At 37.9% G+C, this 18,662-nt stretch overlaps 1 protein-coding gene across 12 annotated transcripts in view; it reads right to left on the bottom strand.

Annotated features, from left to right (window-relative positions):
- PPP4R1 (protein phosphatase 4 regulatory subunit 1) overlaps positions 1 to 18,662 on the bottom strand; it is a 67,702-nt gene that overhangs the window by 24,741 nt on the left and 24,299 nt on the right. For all 12 annotated transcript variants that reach the window (XM_049830248.1, XM_049830251.1, XM_049830247.1 and 9 more), the window contains 5 exons: positions 7,573 to 7,715; positions 6,043 to 6,189; positions 4,335 to 4,442; positions 3,540 to 3,605; positions 557 to 715 (listed from right to left, as the gene is read on the bottom strand). In XM_049830248.1, the coding sequence (XP_049686205.1) occupies positions 557 to 715; positions 3,540 to 3,605; positions 4,335 to 4,442; positions 6,043 to 6,189; positions 7,573 to 7,715 (623 nt within the window). The remainder of the gene's footprint in view (positions 1 to 556; positions 716 to 3,539; positions 3,606 to 4,334; positions 4,443 to 6,042; positions 6,190 to 7,572; positions 7,716 to 18,662) is intronic.

The raw sequence follows: 18,662 nt of genomic DNA, 5'->3' as shown, positions 1-18,662 counted from the left end.
TCCAGGATCTGAGAGCTAATGCTCCTGTCCAAAATATCTACTTTTGGCTCTTGGAAGTAGTTTGCTCAATAACAAACTTAACAAGGTTTAGAGTAGATCTTCAAGACAAAACACAAAAACCAACCAAACAAAAACACCCCCACAAAAAAACACCCAAACCAAACGAACTCAAAACCAACAGCAAACACTACCACCCCACTTGAGTATCCCACTCCCTCCCCCCAAAAAAGGAGGTGGTGGTAGGGAACCTGAAGAAATACAAACAAATCACATCTAATTTTCCATTTTGTTAATGATTTTCAGCAATGTTAAGTCACAGGCAGTTCTGTAGCTAAGAAAAGCTATCCTATTAACACAGTTTTTCTTACGTGCTGCAGTGAAAGTGAGAGAGATTCTCTACACCCACTGACAAACTAAGCAGTCTAAGAAGAATTTTGATTGACGTGCATGAAATAAGTTATGTTATCCATACCTATGGGGATAAGTTCTATATGGAATATCGCAGTAAAATCCTTTAAATATGACAGCTATTCAAGAAATAAAAAGCAATTCTTACCCATCGTGAAGGATCACTAATCAAATTAATAAAAAGAGTTGACAATTTTGTCCTCCGGACTTCCTGTGACGTTGCACAAGAAACTGCCATGAAGCATTCAGCACAGGCTTTCCTAACTCCCCACACATTATCAGAGCAGAGCTGGAAAAACCTCGGCAGCTGTTAGGAACATAGTGAGTTAGTTTGCAAGTCTTAACAGGCAGTACTTGTTTCAAAGCAAGTTCTTTTCTCACATTCATTTCCTTCACCTGGTTCTCTGATCTCATATTCAGATGCATTAGTTGAACATTTGCAAGACAAAGAACACACATTCAGTAGCACCACCCTTCTAATCAGTTGCTCTCATGTTACTTATGAATACCAATAAGGAAAATTCACCTGTCTGAAGAACAGCAAGAAAGTACTAACTTTCTAACCTGATTTATATTCAACCCCCCACACACCAAAAAACCCTACTCCAAAAGCATCCCCAAGCCCAGAAAACCTAACATTGAAAGGAGCAAAACCGAAGAATACTGGTGCATTAACATTTTACCTATCAGAGACCACTTCAGATTTTTGTAAGATTCTCACTGAAATGCAAAGGAAGAGCATCTTCAGAAAGAAAGAAAAGCTTTCTTTTCGACCTAAACTTCTCATTGTTATATTTACCAATCTCTGTCACTGCCTACCCTACAAAGCAGAACTTCAACTACATAGAGGAATAATGGAATGAGAGAAACATTGCATTTGGTGCAAGAGAAAACAGATTTGAACAAAGCAGTGGCTTTACTAATGAAACTGAAGCATTTTGAAGTTTCTTAGGTGCTCGGGTTTCTTTGAAACAGTAATGGTAAGGATGAAACAGTGGACAGAGTGCAGGTGAGGCAAAGACATGCACATCATCGTGTAGCTGCCTTTGCTTGCAACAGGCAGATGCAAATAATACAATGACTGTTGCTACAGCTCTGTTCTCAATTATTGATGTTCAGCTGTACCTACTTTCTGCAGCAAAGTTTTCTGGACTTTGCTTCTGATTAAAAAAAGCATTTATGTTACAAAATGAAGTTTCATCTAAAGCCATTCAGCTTTTTGCCCCCCTCCCTGCTCTCCCCCCCCCCCCTTTTTTTTTTTTAATAATCCAAAGAGCAAAAAATGACATTTTCTGTTATGGAAAGAGATGCCCAACCGTCCAGCCACATGTTATTACTTTCACATAAATTAACCCCTTTTTTATTTCATAGTCTAACTGCACCCTCTACAAAGTTTTAATCCAAATTCATGACATGTATCAGTAAGAGCGCATTTGTGTGAGAGAAATCAATTTACATCCCCAATCAAGAAACATGGGATGTAAGTCTGTGCAATGATACTTCACTGTCAAATTGCTTGAATCACACAGTACCTAGGGAAAAATGCAGCAAATACTGTAAGAACGTAAGAAATGCCCCGAGGGTCACACTAGGCCTACCTGTCCCAGTACCACATCTGCAAAAGGCTGCAGAGCCTCTTGTTGAAGCCGTGCCTGCGTTTACACTCTCTCCATATAAGCCCCTTGTTAATTTCTGGCACTGATTCATCAACCTCTTCTGGCCCTCAACAAATTTACTGTCCATACCCCCAAGAAGAGAAAGCTTGACGAAAGATCCCAGCAACTGTCAGGCTGGTTTCTGTTTCCTAGCCCTGTCATGTCCCCAAGCCTAGCAACATCCACCAGCTCCCTGGACATGCCAGGTGAATGGGGGGCACTGTTACAGATCCTCTGCTCACTGCTCCATCCAGTTCCCTGCTTCTCCATTTTGAATTTGTATCTCTTCCCTCTACTTAATTTGTTATTGCCCATTTATTTTCTCTGCATTTCTTCCTCCTTCCCTCCTTCCCAGGAGGGCTGTGAGGCTTTGTTAGAGCCAGGGAAACTGACTTTAAACGATTAAACCAACGAACAGCAGCATTAAGTGATGCCGCTTAAAGAAACCACATAAACCTTGCCACTTCTAGTGGCCTATTCCCTCCACACTCCTCTTGTATCTGCAATCTCTCATTGCATTTATGGACACTAGAAGACATATTCCTGCCTAACATATTTTCGAACTTGCAAATACTCTCTGCCTCCACAGCCCAGGTATTTTCTTCAGTCTGGTTTAAACCCCTCTCCCCGCTCTACAATTGCGTACCCCTGTCCTGGTTTCAGCTGGGATAGAGTTAACCGTCTTCCTAGTAGCTGGTACAGTGCTATGTTTTGGGTTCAGTATGAGAAAAATGTTGATAACACTGATGTTTTCAGTTGTTGCTCAGTAGTGTTTAGTCTAAAGTCAAGGATTTTTCAGCTTCTCGTGCCCAGCCAGCGAGAAAGCTGGAGGGGCACAAGAAGTTGGCACAGGACACAGCCAGGACACACCGTTGGCCGTTTGGGTCAGGTATTCCATACCATGGGATGTCACATCTAGTATAGGAATTGGGGGGAGTGGGGGCGGGAGATCATCGCTCGGGGACTAACTGGGTGTTGATCGGCGGCTGGTGAGCAATTGCACTGTGCATCATTTCTACATTCCAATCCTTTTATTATTGCTGTTGTCATTTTATTAGTGTTATCATTATTAGTTTCTTCTTTTCTCTTCTGTTAAACCGTTCTTATCTCAACCCACGAGTTTTACTTCTTTTCCCGATTTTCTCCCCCATCCCACTGGGTGGGGGGGAGCAAGTGAGCAGCTGCATGGTGCTTAGTTGCTGGCTGGGGTTAAACCACAACAACCCCTTAGCTCTAGACTGTGTGACCTGGCAAGTAAGAGTTCTGTATTCATAGTAACGGTCTTCAAGATTTTGTAAACACCAATCATAACCTCATGTCAGCAAAACTGCAGTGTCACAGCTTTTTTTAGTCTCTCTTTACTAAGGGAATGTAGCAATTTTAACTTCTAATAATTTTAGCTGCCCTTCTCTGTACCTTGTCCAGCTCCACTACTGATTTGTATTAAAAAGAAAAATCCTTTAAGAAATGGCTTACCAGCATTTCTTCAGTAGCTTGCTGCCCGACCACACTGCAGATATCTCCAAAATTGGCTGCACATACCTTGCAAACAAAAATGCAAGAAATAACCACTAAGACCATAGTTTTAATGCAGCTAATGAAATCAAAGAAAAAACATAAACAGCTTTTGAAACCATAAAAACAGGTTTTGGTGCAGACTCAATATCAGCTACTTCCCCATTCCAACAGTTCCCATAGTTTAAAAAAATTTAAAAATTGTTTTCTCCATTTCAAGCTTCATCAGCCTTTTTTAATCACAAAAGAACCATCCCAGAACTTAAGTGAAAGGAAAGGAGGATAAAACACATTCAAAGTGCTGTCAAACAAGTAGTTGTCAAGGAAAATAACCTATGCAATGGCAGGGTGAAACCAAAGCAAAGCCTCAGCACCTAAACACCATGATGGAGTACTGGTTTATTTCATCTTAATGAGCATCTTTAATTCCATCTACACAGAGAGATATGAGCTGAGGTGGCTGATGCTGTATCAGTTACAGTTGGTTCACATTTTCATGGCTACCTACACAATCATAAGGATACAAGCAGATACTTTCTTTGTTTCTGATAATAAAGGTAGGGACTCTGGAAAAAAAAACCTCAGTGTCAAATACAAAACCTGTGGAAATGCGAGCTACAAAGAAACCCCATAGCTTTCACTTATATGTGTCACAAATGACATCTAGCAGGAAAAACTCATTTTAGTCAAATGCGAGTTCCAAGTTCATGACACTCCTTTTACAGATAATCCAGACCAGATGCTGATAATTCATACCTTACGAACATGAAACATTCTGCAGTCACAGCACATCTCGCAAAACCTAGGAAGAACAAGTCTTTCCGTGATGTCCTTTCCCACCATGGAGGCCATTTTGCACATTATCTAATGGCAAGACAGACACTAATTAGGGGTGCTTCCACAACACACAATTCTGTGTCAGTTAAGCAGAGGCTTTATTGAAAATTGTGGAAAATGTTGGAAAAAAACCCATATTTTGAATTGAAAAGGTTTGGCTGCTTCTGCAAAAAGCTTTTTTTTTTTTTTTTTTTTTTTTTTTCTTTTTTTTCTTTTTACCCTCCCCCTGTCGTGATGTAACACAGCTGTAGAAGACATTGGTCTTTCACCAAACTAAATCAAATTCCTAAGTAATGGAGATAACCAAACTCTCAGAAATTACTCTCATATCTTACCAAACAGGCTGACAAAAATTAAAAAAAAAAAAACCACAAACAAGTACAAGATTCTTTCACTATTCCAATACTTAATGAATAAATATATATTTACAAATAACAGAAAATTATTGATAATTAATATGCTTAAGTGACTTCTACAACTTCTGTATGATTTAAAAATTACAACACTCCGTATTCCATGTATGCTACTCCCTAACATAAAATTAGTGAAAAAGCATATCATACCAAAGAAAGTGACAGCTTTTCCCCTCTAACTGCTCTTTCATTCTGATTTTTACTAAGAGTTTCAAAAGAAGGTAATCTAAAAGAATTTTATGTTGAACTTTCCTAATCACATCAGTAGAGCTATTTAAATTTATTTTCCTATAACAACAAATTATTTTTCTAACCTCTAGGGGGTCGGTGAGCTACAGAAACCTTTGTGAAGTTTCAGCATCTTCAAAACAATGAAGATGGGTAAAACAGTTCTGCTTTAAATTTTATTCCCTTATGTATCTGTAAGCTTCTTCAAGAAAGTTAGAAATTTGGTGCGAAATGCAATAGCACCCAGCCTGCTTATTGTTTACGAGTCCAGCTACATTATGAAAGTAAAATATTAAATGAGGTCTCTCTCAAGAAAAAAGAAAAAATTAAAAAAAAATAATCACCCAGCAAAAAGCATCAACATAAACTGCCAAAAATCAAGGGTAACATAAGGGCATAAATCTGCCATTTCTCCTTTATAAATTAACTTATTACTTTGTTTACCATTTTAATTCAATACATAATAATTTTTAATAATTAAGGTTGTATGTAATGCAAAAAAGAAAACCACCAACGAACCATGAGTTAATCAACTCAGATGCTTATTATTTTGTCTAATGAAACAAAACAAAATCAATAAAGAGAATAGACATACAGCAAAACCCAACAGAATTCAAGCATTAAAGATTTTTCACTGATGGAAATTTTCTACATATGCAATTTAAACTTCCATAAAGCAAACAAACCTGAAAAAACTAAAAAGTCAACAATAGCAGATACCTTAGGAGTCAATAAAATTAATCCCCTGCACTGTCTGGTCCAGCTGAGTTTTTCTTTACAGCATATATAAGCTATTGAATTTAAATCTAACCTTGACTTGAGTGTAACACACCATGGAAAAAGTTACAGATTAATTTTGGATAGCAATATAACTTTTACTTTTTAATACCACATGGATGTGCAACTTGGAAACACACTACCATCACTGTAATGCTAAGCATTCAAGCAAACTTTACACTACGTGGTTTGGTATTGCTGTTACTTACAGCCACGGCTTCTGTCTTCACATCATCATTGCTGTCTGGAGCTGTCAAATCTATCAGAACAGGGCATACTTTGGTCTCCACATCGTATCTTTCTATGAGTTCTTGCTCCAACAGAACTAACAATGCTGCCTGACTTGTTTTTCTTACCTATCGTAAAAAGACAAATATTGAACAAAGGAATTCAAAGAGAGTTTTTTAGTTTTTCATTTAAATGTATGTCCTGTACTTTGGAAGCTGTACCTACATACTGCCACACACCTATACTAATTGCACTCAGCAAGTGGACAAGTGCTCCAAAAGCACTTTTGCAAACACTTCACACTTGAAACAAACTATGTCTGAACTCAAGAACACCTGCATATTGTAAACTAAGGCAATGCTATTATAAAAGTGTCCACCTACACACTTCCCAAAACACAGGATAGCAATATCAAAAAAAGTAGTCATAGCAAAGCTCATGCAATACATAAAGGAAAGCAGCACAACTAATTGGGAGTAACAAAGTTCTAAGGAATGTGAATTTTATTAAACAAATCTCTTTTTTCTGAGATTAACAAGTTTGGCTCACAATGAATAACTGCATTTATTTTGAATGTATTATAAATTCTGAGACACAATTTTGCTTAGTCCCATCAAAAAAAAAAAAAAAAGGACTGTATAAGATAACCATTAATAATTGGCTTCATACATGGCTAACCCCTGTCTCTTAAAAAAAGTAATTTCACCAGAAAACACATGCAGCAAAAGACTATACACTGCAGTGCAGTGATTTTGAAAACAATTTTGAGATCTTTGTTTCGGAGCAAACCAGCCAAATTAACTACAGACTATTGATAGAGGCTAAGATGATGAAAAGAATCGCTGAATCTGCTACCAAGAGAATATCAACCAGAAATATGGTTGTTGTATTATACATGAATTAGCAAAATAACTACTAAGAAAAATAGGTTAGGGTACCTATTTTTAATAATGGAAAATCTGGGAAGGGCAAGGAAAAAAGTAACAAACTCAGAGGCCTAAAATACTTAAAATAATCCATCACCTAGGATTAGACTCGTCTGAAATGATGTAGAGAAGCCTAAAGAAAGCTTTAGGCAAGCTAACTCATACATGCAGAGAAATAAACCGCACAAGTTCAATCCAAAAGCTTTACTGGATCGATATACAAATAACTGGCCATGAAGGTACATAAAGGTGTTAAAAATTGAATTATACCAGGGAGTCAGTTCTTCGTGACTACTGTTCCTTTTTGCCAGAATTTAAATTATGTAATCTTATCAAAATGATTGTTGGATTTTGTCCATAAGAATACAATACCAGATAAAGGGCCCCAAATCAGAACAGATCACATTAGGTGAAAAAATGTTGGAAATTTTCTTTAATTAAAGTTCGGAGTGCCATGCATTTCATGTATATTCAAAATCTTTTTACCCTGAAATACTACACACTTGTATGATGGTAAATTATTTAAATTTAACATCACACCAGGTATATTGAACTAACAATAAACTATTTGTAAAAGACACTTACCTGGTTATTCTGGTCTGCGAGGTATCGTACCACAATAGGCAGTAAGTATTTGGAAAAAGCATACGGGATTGAAGGTCTGTTTTCTTGACAGAACATAGCAATATGAGGCACCTGTTCCATCAGTTCTGCCCGTACTGTTGGCTCTGTCAGGATCAAAATAAAACCAAAAAAGACACAATAAGCTGCCAGAATAAGCTTTTTACAGTACATACAAAGTATGTTCTCAAGTGTTCATGTCAGCAAGTTTATGTCAGGTTTCATTTTGACAAGCACCATCATCTTTTTACAAAACTAGGTACAACTACACTCTGTACTGCTAAACTACTAAAAAGATGGGTACCACATTCTCAGTAAAAAAAAACCAAAAAACAAGAAGAGGTATAAGAGAGCAAGCCACCAAATATTATGAGTATCAGAACCTGTCTGAACTCCCTACAAGCATCACCTACTTCAAAGAAAACTGCTAAACTGAAAGTCAACCCAAAATTGATACCACTATGAGAAGAAACAAACTGAGGGGGACTCCTGGCCACAGCCTCTCATGCAGTAAAGATCCCACCCAGCAGGACAATCAGCCATAACCACAGATGCTCTTCTTCACGCTTTGCTTTTTAAGACTACTGCTATTTTCATCAGATGGAAAAGGTCCTGCTTCTTTCCAGTTGCTTCTGTTAAACCTTTCGGGCATGTTTTTCATCAAAGTTGGTTACTATTTAAAAAATACTCCATTCATTTTTTAAATTCAGGGACTGTGCACTGCTTTAATGAATCGTAATCCCTGAAGAACATGCATATCTACTTGAGGGATGAGAGGAAAAGCAAGAGAAGAAATACAAGCATGGATTAAATTCCAACTACTAAAAAACCAGCTTCAGTTTAAGAAGTAGGTCATTATCACATGCCTGATAGTCCACTTGTCCACAGAAAAGAATAATACATAATTTCAGAACTAAGTACTAAGTATTTCTATCCTTTAATAATTTGCTGCCATCTGTGGTTACCATTAGAGAACTGATTACCTATACAAACATATAACAAAGACTCATCAATTACTCTCAAGTTACAGTATTTGATTTACAATGTTTTAAGTAATAGGACGTATACTGTTCACAGGATATGCATGCCTTACTAAATTTTTCCCTATGAATTGGTTCAGGTAAGACTTAATGGTATGGCCAGAACCACCTTCCCTGGAATACTTGGAATTAACATGATACATTAAAAATACAACCTTTTGTTAAATAGAAGCATGTAACTTGCATTTGTATTTTACATGGCCAATGCACGGAGCACTTGGCTTTCTTGAACACTGGTTCCAAGCGATAACTTAGGCCTGAATAAACCAAAACAAAGTTAAAGCAAGTACCATGCTCTGGGCAGTCTCTTCTTCACTGAGGACAATGAGAACAGGAGAGATCATAGGGCACAAAGTAATCAAATGCCTATGGGCTCCATTTCTTTGACTATAGACTTAAATTACTTTCCTACAGAAAAACATACCAAAATCCTCTGTAAAGCTTGTGAATTGCTGACAAAGCTTCAAAATGCAAAATGAAATCCCAGATAAATCAATACTGAATAGGTTTGCTGTTCATGACAATAAAGAAAAAAAGTCTTCCAATCTGCTCTGTTTCTCTTCCCAAAACATTAACAGGAACACACAGGACAAAAGCCTTTTTATTTAAACTTCAGATGTTCTGAAACATGCGGTGGTTGAACTCCATAAGAACTCCATAAGCAATAGACACATCCTGAAGTTTGTATTGAAGAAGTGCAATCCTGAAGAACACTACTCAAACTATGTACAAGTTTTAACAGACTCGAATTAACAAAAATGAACAGATAACAAAAGGCTAAATTCTAGTTTGGTGAAGACTGTCTGTAGCACTGAACATGACAGCTGACCACAATAAGCACCTGTAAATAGGACAAATGTAAATAGTTAATGAGATCATTAATTCTGAAAACTAAATTCTACATACCTTATTAATGCAGAGGAAGGAAATACTATTTCTTGCAATTTTTCTAAAAAAACGTAGCCAGAGAATAAAAAGTTACAATCCTCAGTCTAAGTTTCTAATTTCAATCCAACTTTCTATTTGGAGCTTGCAGCACCTCCTACTATTAAAGTTGCCTTGTACTTCCTATCATAGTAACTCATCTTTTGCTTCCTTATAAAAATTTGCCAAAGCAGTCCTTAGAACGTGAGATAGGATAATTAGGATGAGGTTTTTCTCAGGAAAAACAAAACAACAAAAAAATTCAACCAAAGTAGATCAGCTGTTTTCAAGACTAAAGTTGGCAAACCCGTTTGTTTTCTTCCAACATTGAATTCTGGTCCTCTTAACTGACAAGGCCTAACTTCTTCACTTCTGGAAGAGGGGCTTGAAATGTGCCAGAGAAAGGAGTCCTTTTATATCTCAACGCATTTTTTTCTATCTGTGTGAAAACCTGCCCTAAGGTGATTGAGCTAAGAGGCCTTGAAAACACCCTCTATTTCCACCTGCCCAGCAGCCAACAGAGCACAGCAACTACAGATTGAAGAGTCCTTCCTTGCGGAGTACATTTTAAGACGGAGAAAGCCATCATCACTGCAGACTGTACACAGCCCCTCTCCCAAGAGCAACTCTTTTGAAAAGGCTGCAGATGGGAAAGAGCTGAACAAGGAACCATCAGGCTGGGCAAGGAGGGACAGAGGGCTGACAGGTGAGTGACAAGGAGATAAGACTGGCAACTAAAGGGAAGGGGCACTGGAACTTGCTGGACAAGAAAGTGGAACCATGGCCCAGAGCTGGAGGGACTCACTCCCACCTCTCCCATAAGGCTGCTATTTCAAGACATGCCCAGGACATGATCTAAGGGTACGAGAGGCTTATGTCACAACACTTATCACTAGGATCTCATTCTTACTTCTTAGGACTCCTGTCTCATTTCTTGCAGCAGATAGATGACTTGGAGTGGGGGGTAGGGCAGATGGGACAGAGCAAGGCAGAGGGCAGGGAGAGTGAGGAAGATAAATTTGGCTGAGACTGCATGTTTGGCACCAGTGCTTCTTAAGTTGTTTCTGAATTTTCTTCAGGCAGTTCCCACCCTCCCAAACCCAAAACTTGCGGCTTCCATTATGCCAATGCAACTGTTTGTGCAGCCAGACCACAAGCCATATCAAAGAACTGATATCGCTGACGCAGCTTTTGTCCCACCACAGCAGCATGATTAAGCAGCAAGAACTGGCACTTAGATTGGTTTGCTTGTGCAATCACACACTTCCCTCAAGTAGCAGAACTATCAGATGATAGAAGCAAGCAATGGCAAAGGAGGGCAGTAGGATGGCTTACTGTGATACTACTGTCACGGTTTAACCCCAGCCAGTAACCAAGTACCAGGCAGCCGCTCATGCGCTTCCCCCGCACCCAGTGGGATAGGGAAGAGAATTGGGGGGGGGGGGGGGGGGGGGGGGGGGGAGAAGTAAAATTTGTGGGTTGAGATAAGAACGATTTAATAGGACAGAAAGGAAGAAAATAATAACAACAATAATAAAATGACAATAATAAAATAATTGGAATATAGAAAACAAGTGATGCACAATGCAATTGTTCACCACTTGCCTACCAATGCCCAGTTAGTTCACAAGCAGCAATCCCCTCCCAGGCCAACTCCCCCCAGTTTATATACTGGACATGATGTCACATGGTCTGGAATACCCCTTTGGACAGTTTGGGTCAGCTGTCCTGGCTGTGTCCCCTCCTGACTTCTTGTGCCCCTCCAGCCTTTCTTGCTGGTTGGGCACTAGAAGCTGAAAAATCTTTGACTTAGTATAAACACTATTTGGCAACAACTGAAAACGTCAGTGTGTTATCAACATTCTTCTCATACTAAACCCAAAACATAACACTATACCAGCTACTAGAAAGAAAATTGACTCTATCGCAGCTGAAACCAGGACAATGACCTTCAAAACAGGGTGAAAGAAGCAAAATGCTGAGAAACCTGATTTGTTCCTTTGCCTATCTTGAAGCTGTGCAAAATGCTCAAGCGAGACTCTTCACAGAGTAATTGCACACTACTCATTTGATTGCAATCCGAACTCTGTGTCTTCACTGCTGAAGAAACACCACCACTGCCATCAAAGCCAACAAGAGCTCTGTATTAAGCGTATCAAGAACTATATATAAAGCTTTGGATGCTAGGCACTCAAAATGGGCAGACTGTTTTGACTTCGATACCTCTACAGTTTGCCCACCCACTGGTAATGTCAACAGTCCCTTTCCCCAAACTGACTAGGTTTGCTGTGAAACTCAATTCGTAAGTTTCTTTATGAAACACTCCAGTAAGAGAGCAGCGAGTACCAAAAACATAAGATCCTTTCTTCTTCAGAACAGGGTTTGTCTATTATACAGCACTTAAGAGAGTGGCCACACCACCTGACAATATTGAAGAGCTGCTCACATAAAGCGAGTCCCCTTCTTCCCAAGCTACTAAGTAAGATCTGGCTTTGTGAGGAACACAGATAAGATGATGCAATTGAAGATTTGAAAAATTCATGCCCAGGAATGAATGAGAACTGTAAAGTCACCTTAGTTCTTACATTCCCTAACTTTTAAGGTACATGACTCTGTGATCTTAGTAAGGTCAATTCAAAACAAACCAGCACTGTGTAAGTAACTGGCTGTGAAATGCAACATGGTAATTCACAATCAAAAAGGTGCTTGTGCCATTCTGGGGAATTACTGCTGCTATGCAAGAACCTGAACCTTAAGCTTACCAATTTAGATAAGAGCTCAATTCTTCCAAATGCTGAAGCATATATTCCAGTGTGTACTGAATAGAGCCGAAACCTGCAGTCTGATGGGGTTACAGTAGAGCTTTTTTTTGCATTATGTTTCCTAAAGACCCAAGCAACAATGCAAAAAATTTCCACTAAAGATACAGCACAGCACTTTCTCATTCACTTCATCCATTCCTCAGCTTTGTCTTTAGCTTAGACAGGTGGCAGCTCCAAATACAGATTCCAGCAGGCTTCAATACATGACAGTGTCTGCCATTTCAGTTTAAACTTTTCTGTTGTTTATAACCAAATTTATGGTTTTCTCATCACCATCATGAACAGAGTATGACAGTATCAGTTAAAATTATGACATGCAGCTTCTTAAAGCATAAGCTCATCCAGCTGGGGAATACATCCATGTTTTTTTTTTTTTGCACTGTACAATACAGTCAGGACCAGGCTTTCACACAGTATAAACAAAATCTGGGTGGAGAATTTTGCTTCACATTAAGACTGAAAGTTTCTATTTTAGGCACTCTGGAAAAATCACTGTGTACAATTAGGTTCTCCATAATATTTGCTTGGAACAGTATTTTTCCGTTTGGCAGAGGAAGCATTTTTAAATGCTGCTCTTTTCAAACTATCTCCTTAAGGCATAGACTTGTACCTTCAAGTAGAAGGCTACTAGAAAAAAGCTGCAACTTGTCAAAACAAAAAAATTTGAAAAGAAATATTAATATAAAAAAATTAGATCTCAGAAGCAAACTCATACTTGTTTTTGTCATTCATTAGCTCTTCATTCTATCAGGTCTTGTGTATTCTCTAGATACAGAATTAGACCGAACTGAGTTTTAGAAATGAAGCAAAACTAAAAGAATGACAGAAGAAAGTGAAAATAGACTGCCATTTCTTCTGTTTGTGAAATAACATTGAAAAGAAGTTGCCAGAATGACACAGTTCCACCTCTCTCGATTGCCAGACCACATGAAACCAGCAATATATTCCAACCAGCATCTCCAGAACCTGAGCAGACTTTGACCTGCACACACCAACCTTCAGTTTTAGCCATTTCACAAATCACCATTTAAATCAACATCCCAAACTGACTCCAAAATCACAGAATTAACTGTTCCTTACTCACCCATGAAAAAAACATTTAAATTTCCCCTAGAATTTGACACCATCTCTCATGTAAGCAAAGTGCCAACATACTCATCTAGCTACTCCTAGCACATACACTTAGCTTTCCTACATAAATGGGTAATGTTTATTTCACACATGCTGAGGCTTCAGTTCACTCTGTATTCCACTTCAGCTATGAGGAAGAAAAGCACCACCATTAGCTGTATACTGGAAATTAAAAAGGGGATTATTGCAGAGCTGCACAGTATAATACCAACTAATTGCTCCAGAACAGTTATTTGTAAATGAAGTAATTATTCCAAAGCCAGCTTGCAACTAGATTTATTTCACAATAGCTTATTCTGCAACAATGTACAGTACTTAAAAGAAATTTTGCAAAGCTTACGATATCTCAAAGTGACCATTCTGGAATACAAGCAGGAGTCAATTTTCCCTACATTTGTGAGGGACTGTAAGGTTTTTGTGTTGTAAAAGTGTACAGGAAGAAAAACTACAGGTGATGTTAAATGAACGCTGCTTTAACTGACAATTTCAATGAATGTTTTAAGTACACCTGAATATTAACATTTGTTCTTATTATGTAAGTAAGAAGTAAAGGTGTAAGTGCATAGCTTTGCATCTACACTTTTCTTCTTTTAAATTTTTTTTTTTTGTGAAAGGCAAAAGAAAAATACTGATTTATACATACTACAGAGAAACAAGCCACACAGAGAACACCTTCATGCCCTTCCCCCTGTATAGATCCTTATTTCTGTACTCAGCCTCAATAGAAAGTCCACAGCATACGAAGATGCCAATCTGCCAACAGCATGGCAATAGTACTGGATTTATATACATGACTATTCTCAAACTGCACATAATTTGCATGATAAAAGACAAATTTTAAATAAATCCTACAGTTTATCAACTCAAATTTTTATCTATCCTCTTCTTTCCCAAATATAAGTTTCCCTTCCTCTCTTTTTTTTCCTTCCAGTGCAATCCATATTTTCCCTTTCCATTTGTCTCATTTCCTGTTTCGTCTGTCCCTCCAACTTTCCTACCTTTTTTGAAGAGAAAAGAAAACCTAGACAAGTGAAAATACACTGTAACCACAGCCCATCCCTTTTAGCTTAGGAGTCCATCAGAAAGACTGATTTGTCTGATGTATGCTGCTTCAGTAGTCAGGTTCTTTTCTCTTACTAACCAGAAATGGATTTCATTACTGACTGGCAGAGCAAGGAGTAAAATACAGACTAATGAGAGAGAGTAAAGTCACCATCAGTCATCCATCAGATGCATGAAGAGACAAAAGAGAATCACATCAAGCAAAGGAAAGAATTCTTAGTGTAGCAGGAGGTAGGAGAAGAGGTATGGAAAATCCTGAAACATAGAGATGCAGGAGGGGGGGACAAAGGTGGAGCTATTGACAGCTAGGAAAGGCAAATATTAGCATTCCTATTAATATTGCTTACATATGAAGATTTTGTCAAATGAAATACTGTAATATGTACTATTCAACAGGTATTGTTGGCATCTTTCACTATACCAACAGCAGTAATTGAAACGGTCTTACCAACATAGGTTAAGCACACTTAAGTAATTAAGGTTGTGAGGCCATCCATATTAAGCCCGATTATATAGATTCAAAAGCTTAATGACCAATTAGTCTAATAATTGTTTTAAAAATCAGTTTGTTTTGCAAACTGCAAACAAAGAACAACTGATTCTATGCAGTAAAGAGACTACTTTTCATTCAGGAGAAAAAAATCTAGTTGGTTACATTCAATCAAATAAGCACCAGTCCTCCAGGAAGTCACTTTTTCCCCCCCATCATTTCTTTAGAAAAATACCTATATGTATCTATTTCATAGTACGCTAAAATACGTATATTTTAGAAACTAAGATATAGACTCTCCTTCTAAAAGAACCCTCAGAAAACAAGTTTTAAAGCTTCTGGTCCCCTTGCAAGCACACTAAGCAAAATGTCAGTAATGCAATAATTCTGGCTGAGGCTAACTTTCAAAGCCAGTTAATCGTACTTGTGCGCAACATGATGAAGCCTTGTATCATATAAGCCATTCACGAGCTGGTACCAAAAAAACACAAAGTTTGAATGATACTGATTTACTCAAGTGAAAAAAGACAGACATAAGGCCCTTGTTCAAGCTCACATAAGTCTGTGGCTAGTCGACATTCAAGAATGAAGAAGGCCCAGCTGTTTTAACACAAAGATAAGCATTTTATCTCTAACAAGTGTTTATGGGGGATAAATTAACATTTGCCAAGCACTGGGCTTCTATGCCAAGCTGCTCCTTGGCTTTTGTAGGTTCAAAGACACCATAAAAACATCTAAATGGGAAGCCATACCTAATATCCCTAAAGACACAGAGAAATTGCAAAGTGATTAAACAGCAGATTCAAAGCAATACAAGGTATCTCATCTGTAACTATTCTAGGAAACTCACTATCAAAGACAGTAGGGAAGTCCAGAGTTCAGAAGGACTGAAAAATACTCAAACCCCACAGCAGAAGTCACAGGCTTAGCAGTAACACCCAACTACAGCAATGAAGACAAACACTGAAGAAAATAAGCCTTCCAAACAACTGAGACTTGGAGAAAAAGTTTCTTTGACAAGGGGGTCAGAGGCAGCAGATTATTGCCCAACTGCCACTGATGGGTTTCCTCCACCAGAACAGGTATTCTGTGCATACTACTGATCTTAAAGGCTGCAAAACCACATGTAACCTCAAAGTAATTAATTAGAAAAAGCCCAAACTGCCCCATCAGGAGAAGACTCACTTTATATCATTTGTATGTGCAGTTACACAACGAGAGTCAGAACTTTCCTTCACAAAACACATTTCACTACAACCCGCTGTCTGTCCACCTGCACCCTTTTGTCTGTCCACCTGCAACCCGCACACTGGCTGTTGACAGATGTTAAAAAAATCACTTAGCATTCTTTAGGTATAGACAATACTCAATTCTTCCCCCCTAAGAAACTTTCATAAATTAGTGACATTAATAAGATGATACTCCAGGAGTCCAAATGAGGTCCTGCCAAAAACTATTTCTTTGAAAATTTTTTGTCAACAGTTTTTAAAAAATATTTTCAGAGCTGATATTTGCCTTTACCATGATGCCTCAAAAGTTTTAGGTCTTGGTTAGCCAGTTGGTATGACAAGATCTGTGTCAATCATACCATACCCTAGTCTCGTGATTTTTTTGTGCCCTCCATCCTACAATCATATTTGGACCCAGATCTTTTTCTAGTAAAGATTAATTTTTATTTCACATTAATGCAGTGCTTAGCACAACAGAGATAATGTTTAGCTTCTTGAAGCGTTATCACAGTACATGAAGAATAAAAATAATTGTTTTGTAATTCTCTTGCTCTCAAACACAGAAATGGCTGTCTTGTAGCCCCTGCTTATAAAAAAAAACCCCAAAACAAAAACAAGGGAAAAAAAGCTAAAAGCAAAGAAAAAAAACCCAAACAGAAAACACAAACAACAACAACAAAAAAACAAACAAAAAAACTGAAACAAAATAAACCCTAAAAAAACCTATATACATTTCTTTTTCAAGCAAAGACCATGTCTAAAAACCATCAGCCTAACTACAGGACTTCTGAAGTTGCAAGCTATTAACAGGGCATAGGACTGCTTAGGCAACTTTAGGACCATTGGTATTTCTAGTTCACTGCTGTACCTGTGTTGTAGATAACAGCAGCAGTAGCACACAGAGCATGGATATTGTGTATGCCAGGTTCATTCTTCAATTCAAACCTCATTATACCAACTACTCCCCCCCCCCCCCCCAAAAAAAAAAAAAAAAAAAAAGGAAAAGTACCTCACTTTCTGTGACTTGATTTGACAAGTACCTCCAAATGTTAAAAAACAGGCATAAGACTAATGAGTATCACCTACTGGAAACAAGAAGACCTGTACAACTTAGTTCAACTTCCCAACAGTTTGTCTCTATTTTTACTTATTTATGCATTTAAACATGAATGCTTGACTCCAGGATGGCTCTAACCATACAGATATCAGGCTCTAACCAAGCAAGTCAAAACACACACATACTTTCATAATATTTTCTTATTCTAAATATTTTTGTTTACAGAACAAGTTGGAAAAAATATCCTAAATGGAAAAAAGCATCAGCCAAGAGAAAAATGAAAAACAAGTCTAGTAATAGCAACCTTGCCCAAACAAAAAAAAACCCAAACCAAACCAAACCAACCTGAACAAAAACCAGTGTGCTGCAGTTTGAATAAGTCAGGCACGTATATTAAGAAGGTACAAAGCCGATCTAGTTCCCTAATGAATTTTCACATGGTTTAAGACACAAGGATATTCTAATAACCTGTCTTACAGAAACAGGCTAAGTCCAATACTGCAACTGCTTGAGGCACAAAACTCACAGTTAAGTTTGCAGAAATTTAGTCTGTGGGGCAGCTGCAGAATCCAGCGCTACTAGTTTGGCAGATCTGAGACAACTTCTACAATGCAGGAAAAACCTGAAATGCTGCTTCTACTGACTCTGAGAAAGTATCAGCCCTGACTAACAATGTACTCCACCCTTGTTAAAGGGAACAAATTGATTTGAGCTCAACTCTTGGCTTCCATTACATTTCTACCTAAACAAACTTTGACTTGACACACTTAGTTGATCACCAATGAAAACCCTAATGCTACAAAGTTGCCGCACAAGGCCATTTTCCCCTGGACACATCTGTCCTATTTTCCAAACTTGAATTGAAGCTTCAGAAAGCTTCTGATGCTCAAAACTGTTAACATCATCACACAAACAAGCACTGTATATACAGATTTCAGAAGCAGAGCTTTGCTAGGAAAGCACTGTAGAAACAGTAGCACACCACTGTTCTCAATTAAAGACATTTAATTTATATGAATAGCGACTCTTTTTTCCTCTTAAAGAAACCTTCAAAAAGTACTCAATACAGTAATGTAATGCTTAAACCAGGCTATTTTTCCCAGCTAAACAAGGACATTCCCTCAGAAAAATAAAAATGTGCATTTTAAATGAAGACTAAATAACAGAAATGAGCAGAATACCTTTTTACCCTTGGAAAGCATTATGTTCTGCAATTCTGGAAGAAAGGAGAAAAACTAACAGACATTAAACAGAAGAAACATTTTCTTCTCATACAAGATTTAATACAAGTTTCTCTTC

Source organism: Accipiter gentilis, chromosome 27 (assembly GCF_929443795.1).
Source record: "Accipiter gentilis chromosome 27, bAccGen1.1, whole genome shotgun sequence".
Taxonomy (NCBI): domain Eukaryota; kingdom Metazoa; phylum Chordata; class Aves; order Accipitriformes; family Accipitridae; genus Astur; species Astur gentilis.
Note: the sequence above shows the minus strand (reverse complement) of the source record. Positions and strands in the feature narration are given on the sequence as shown.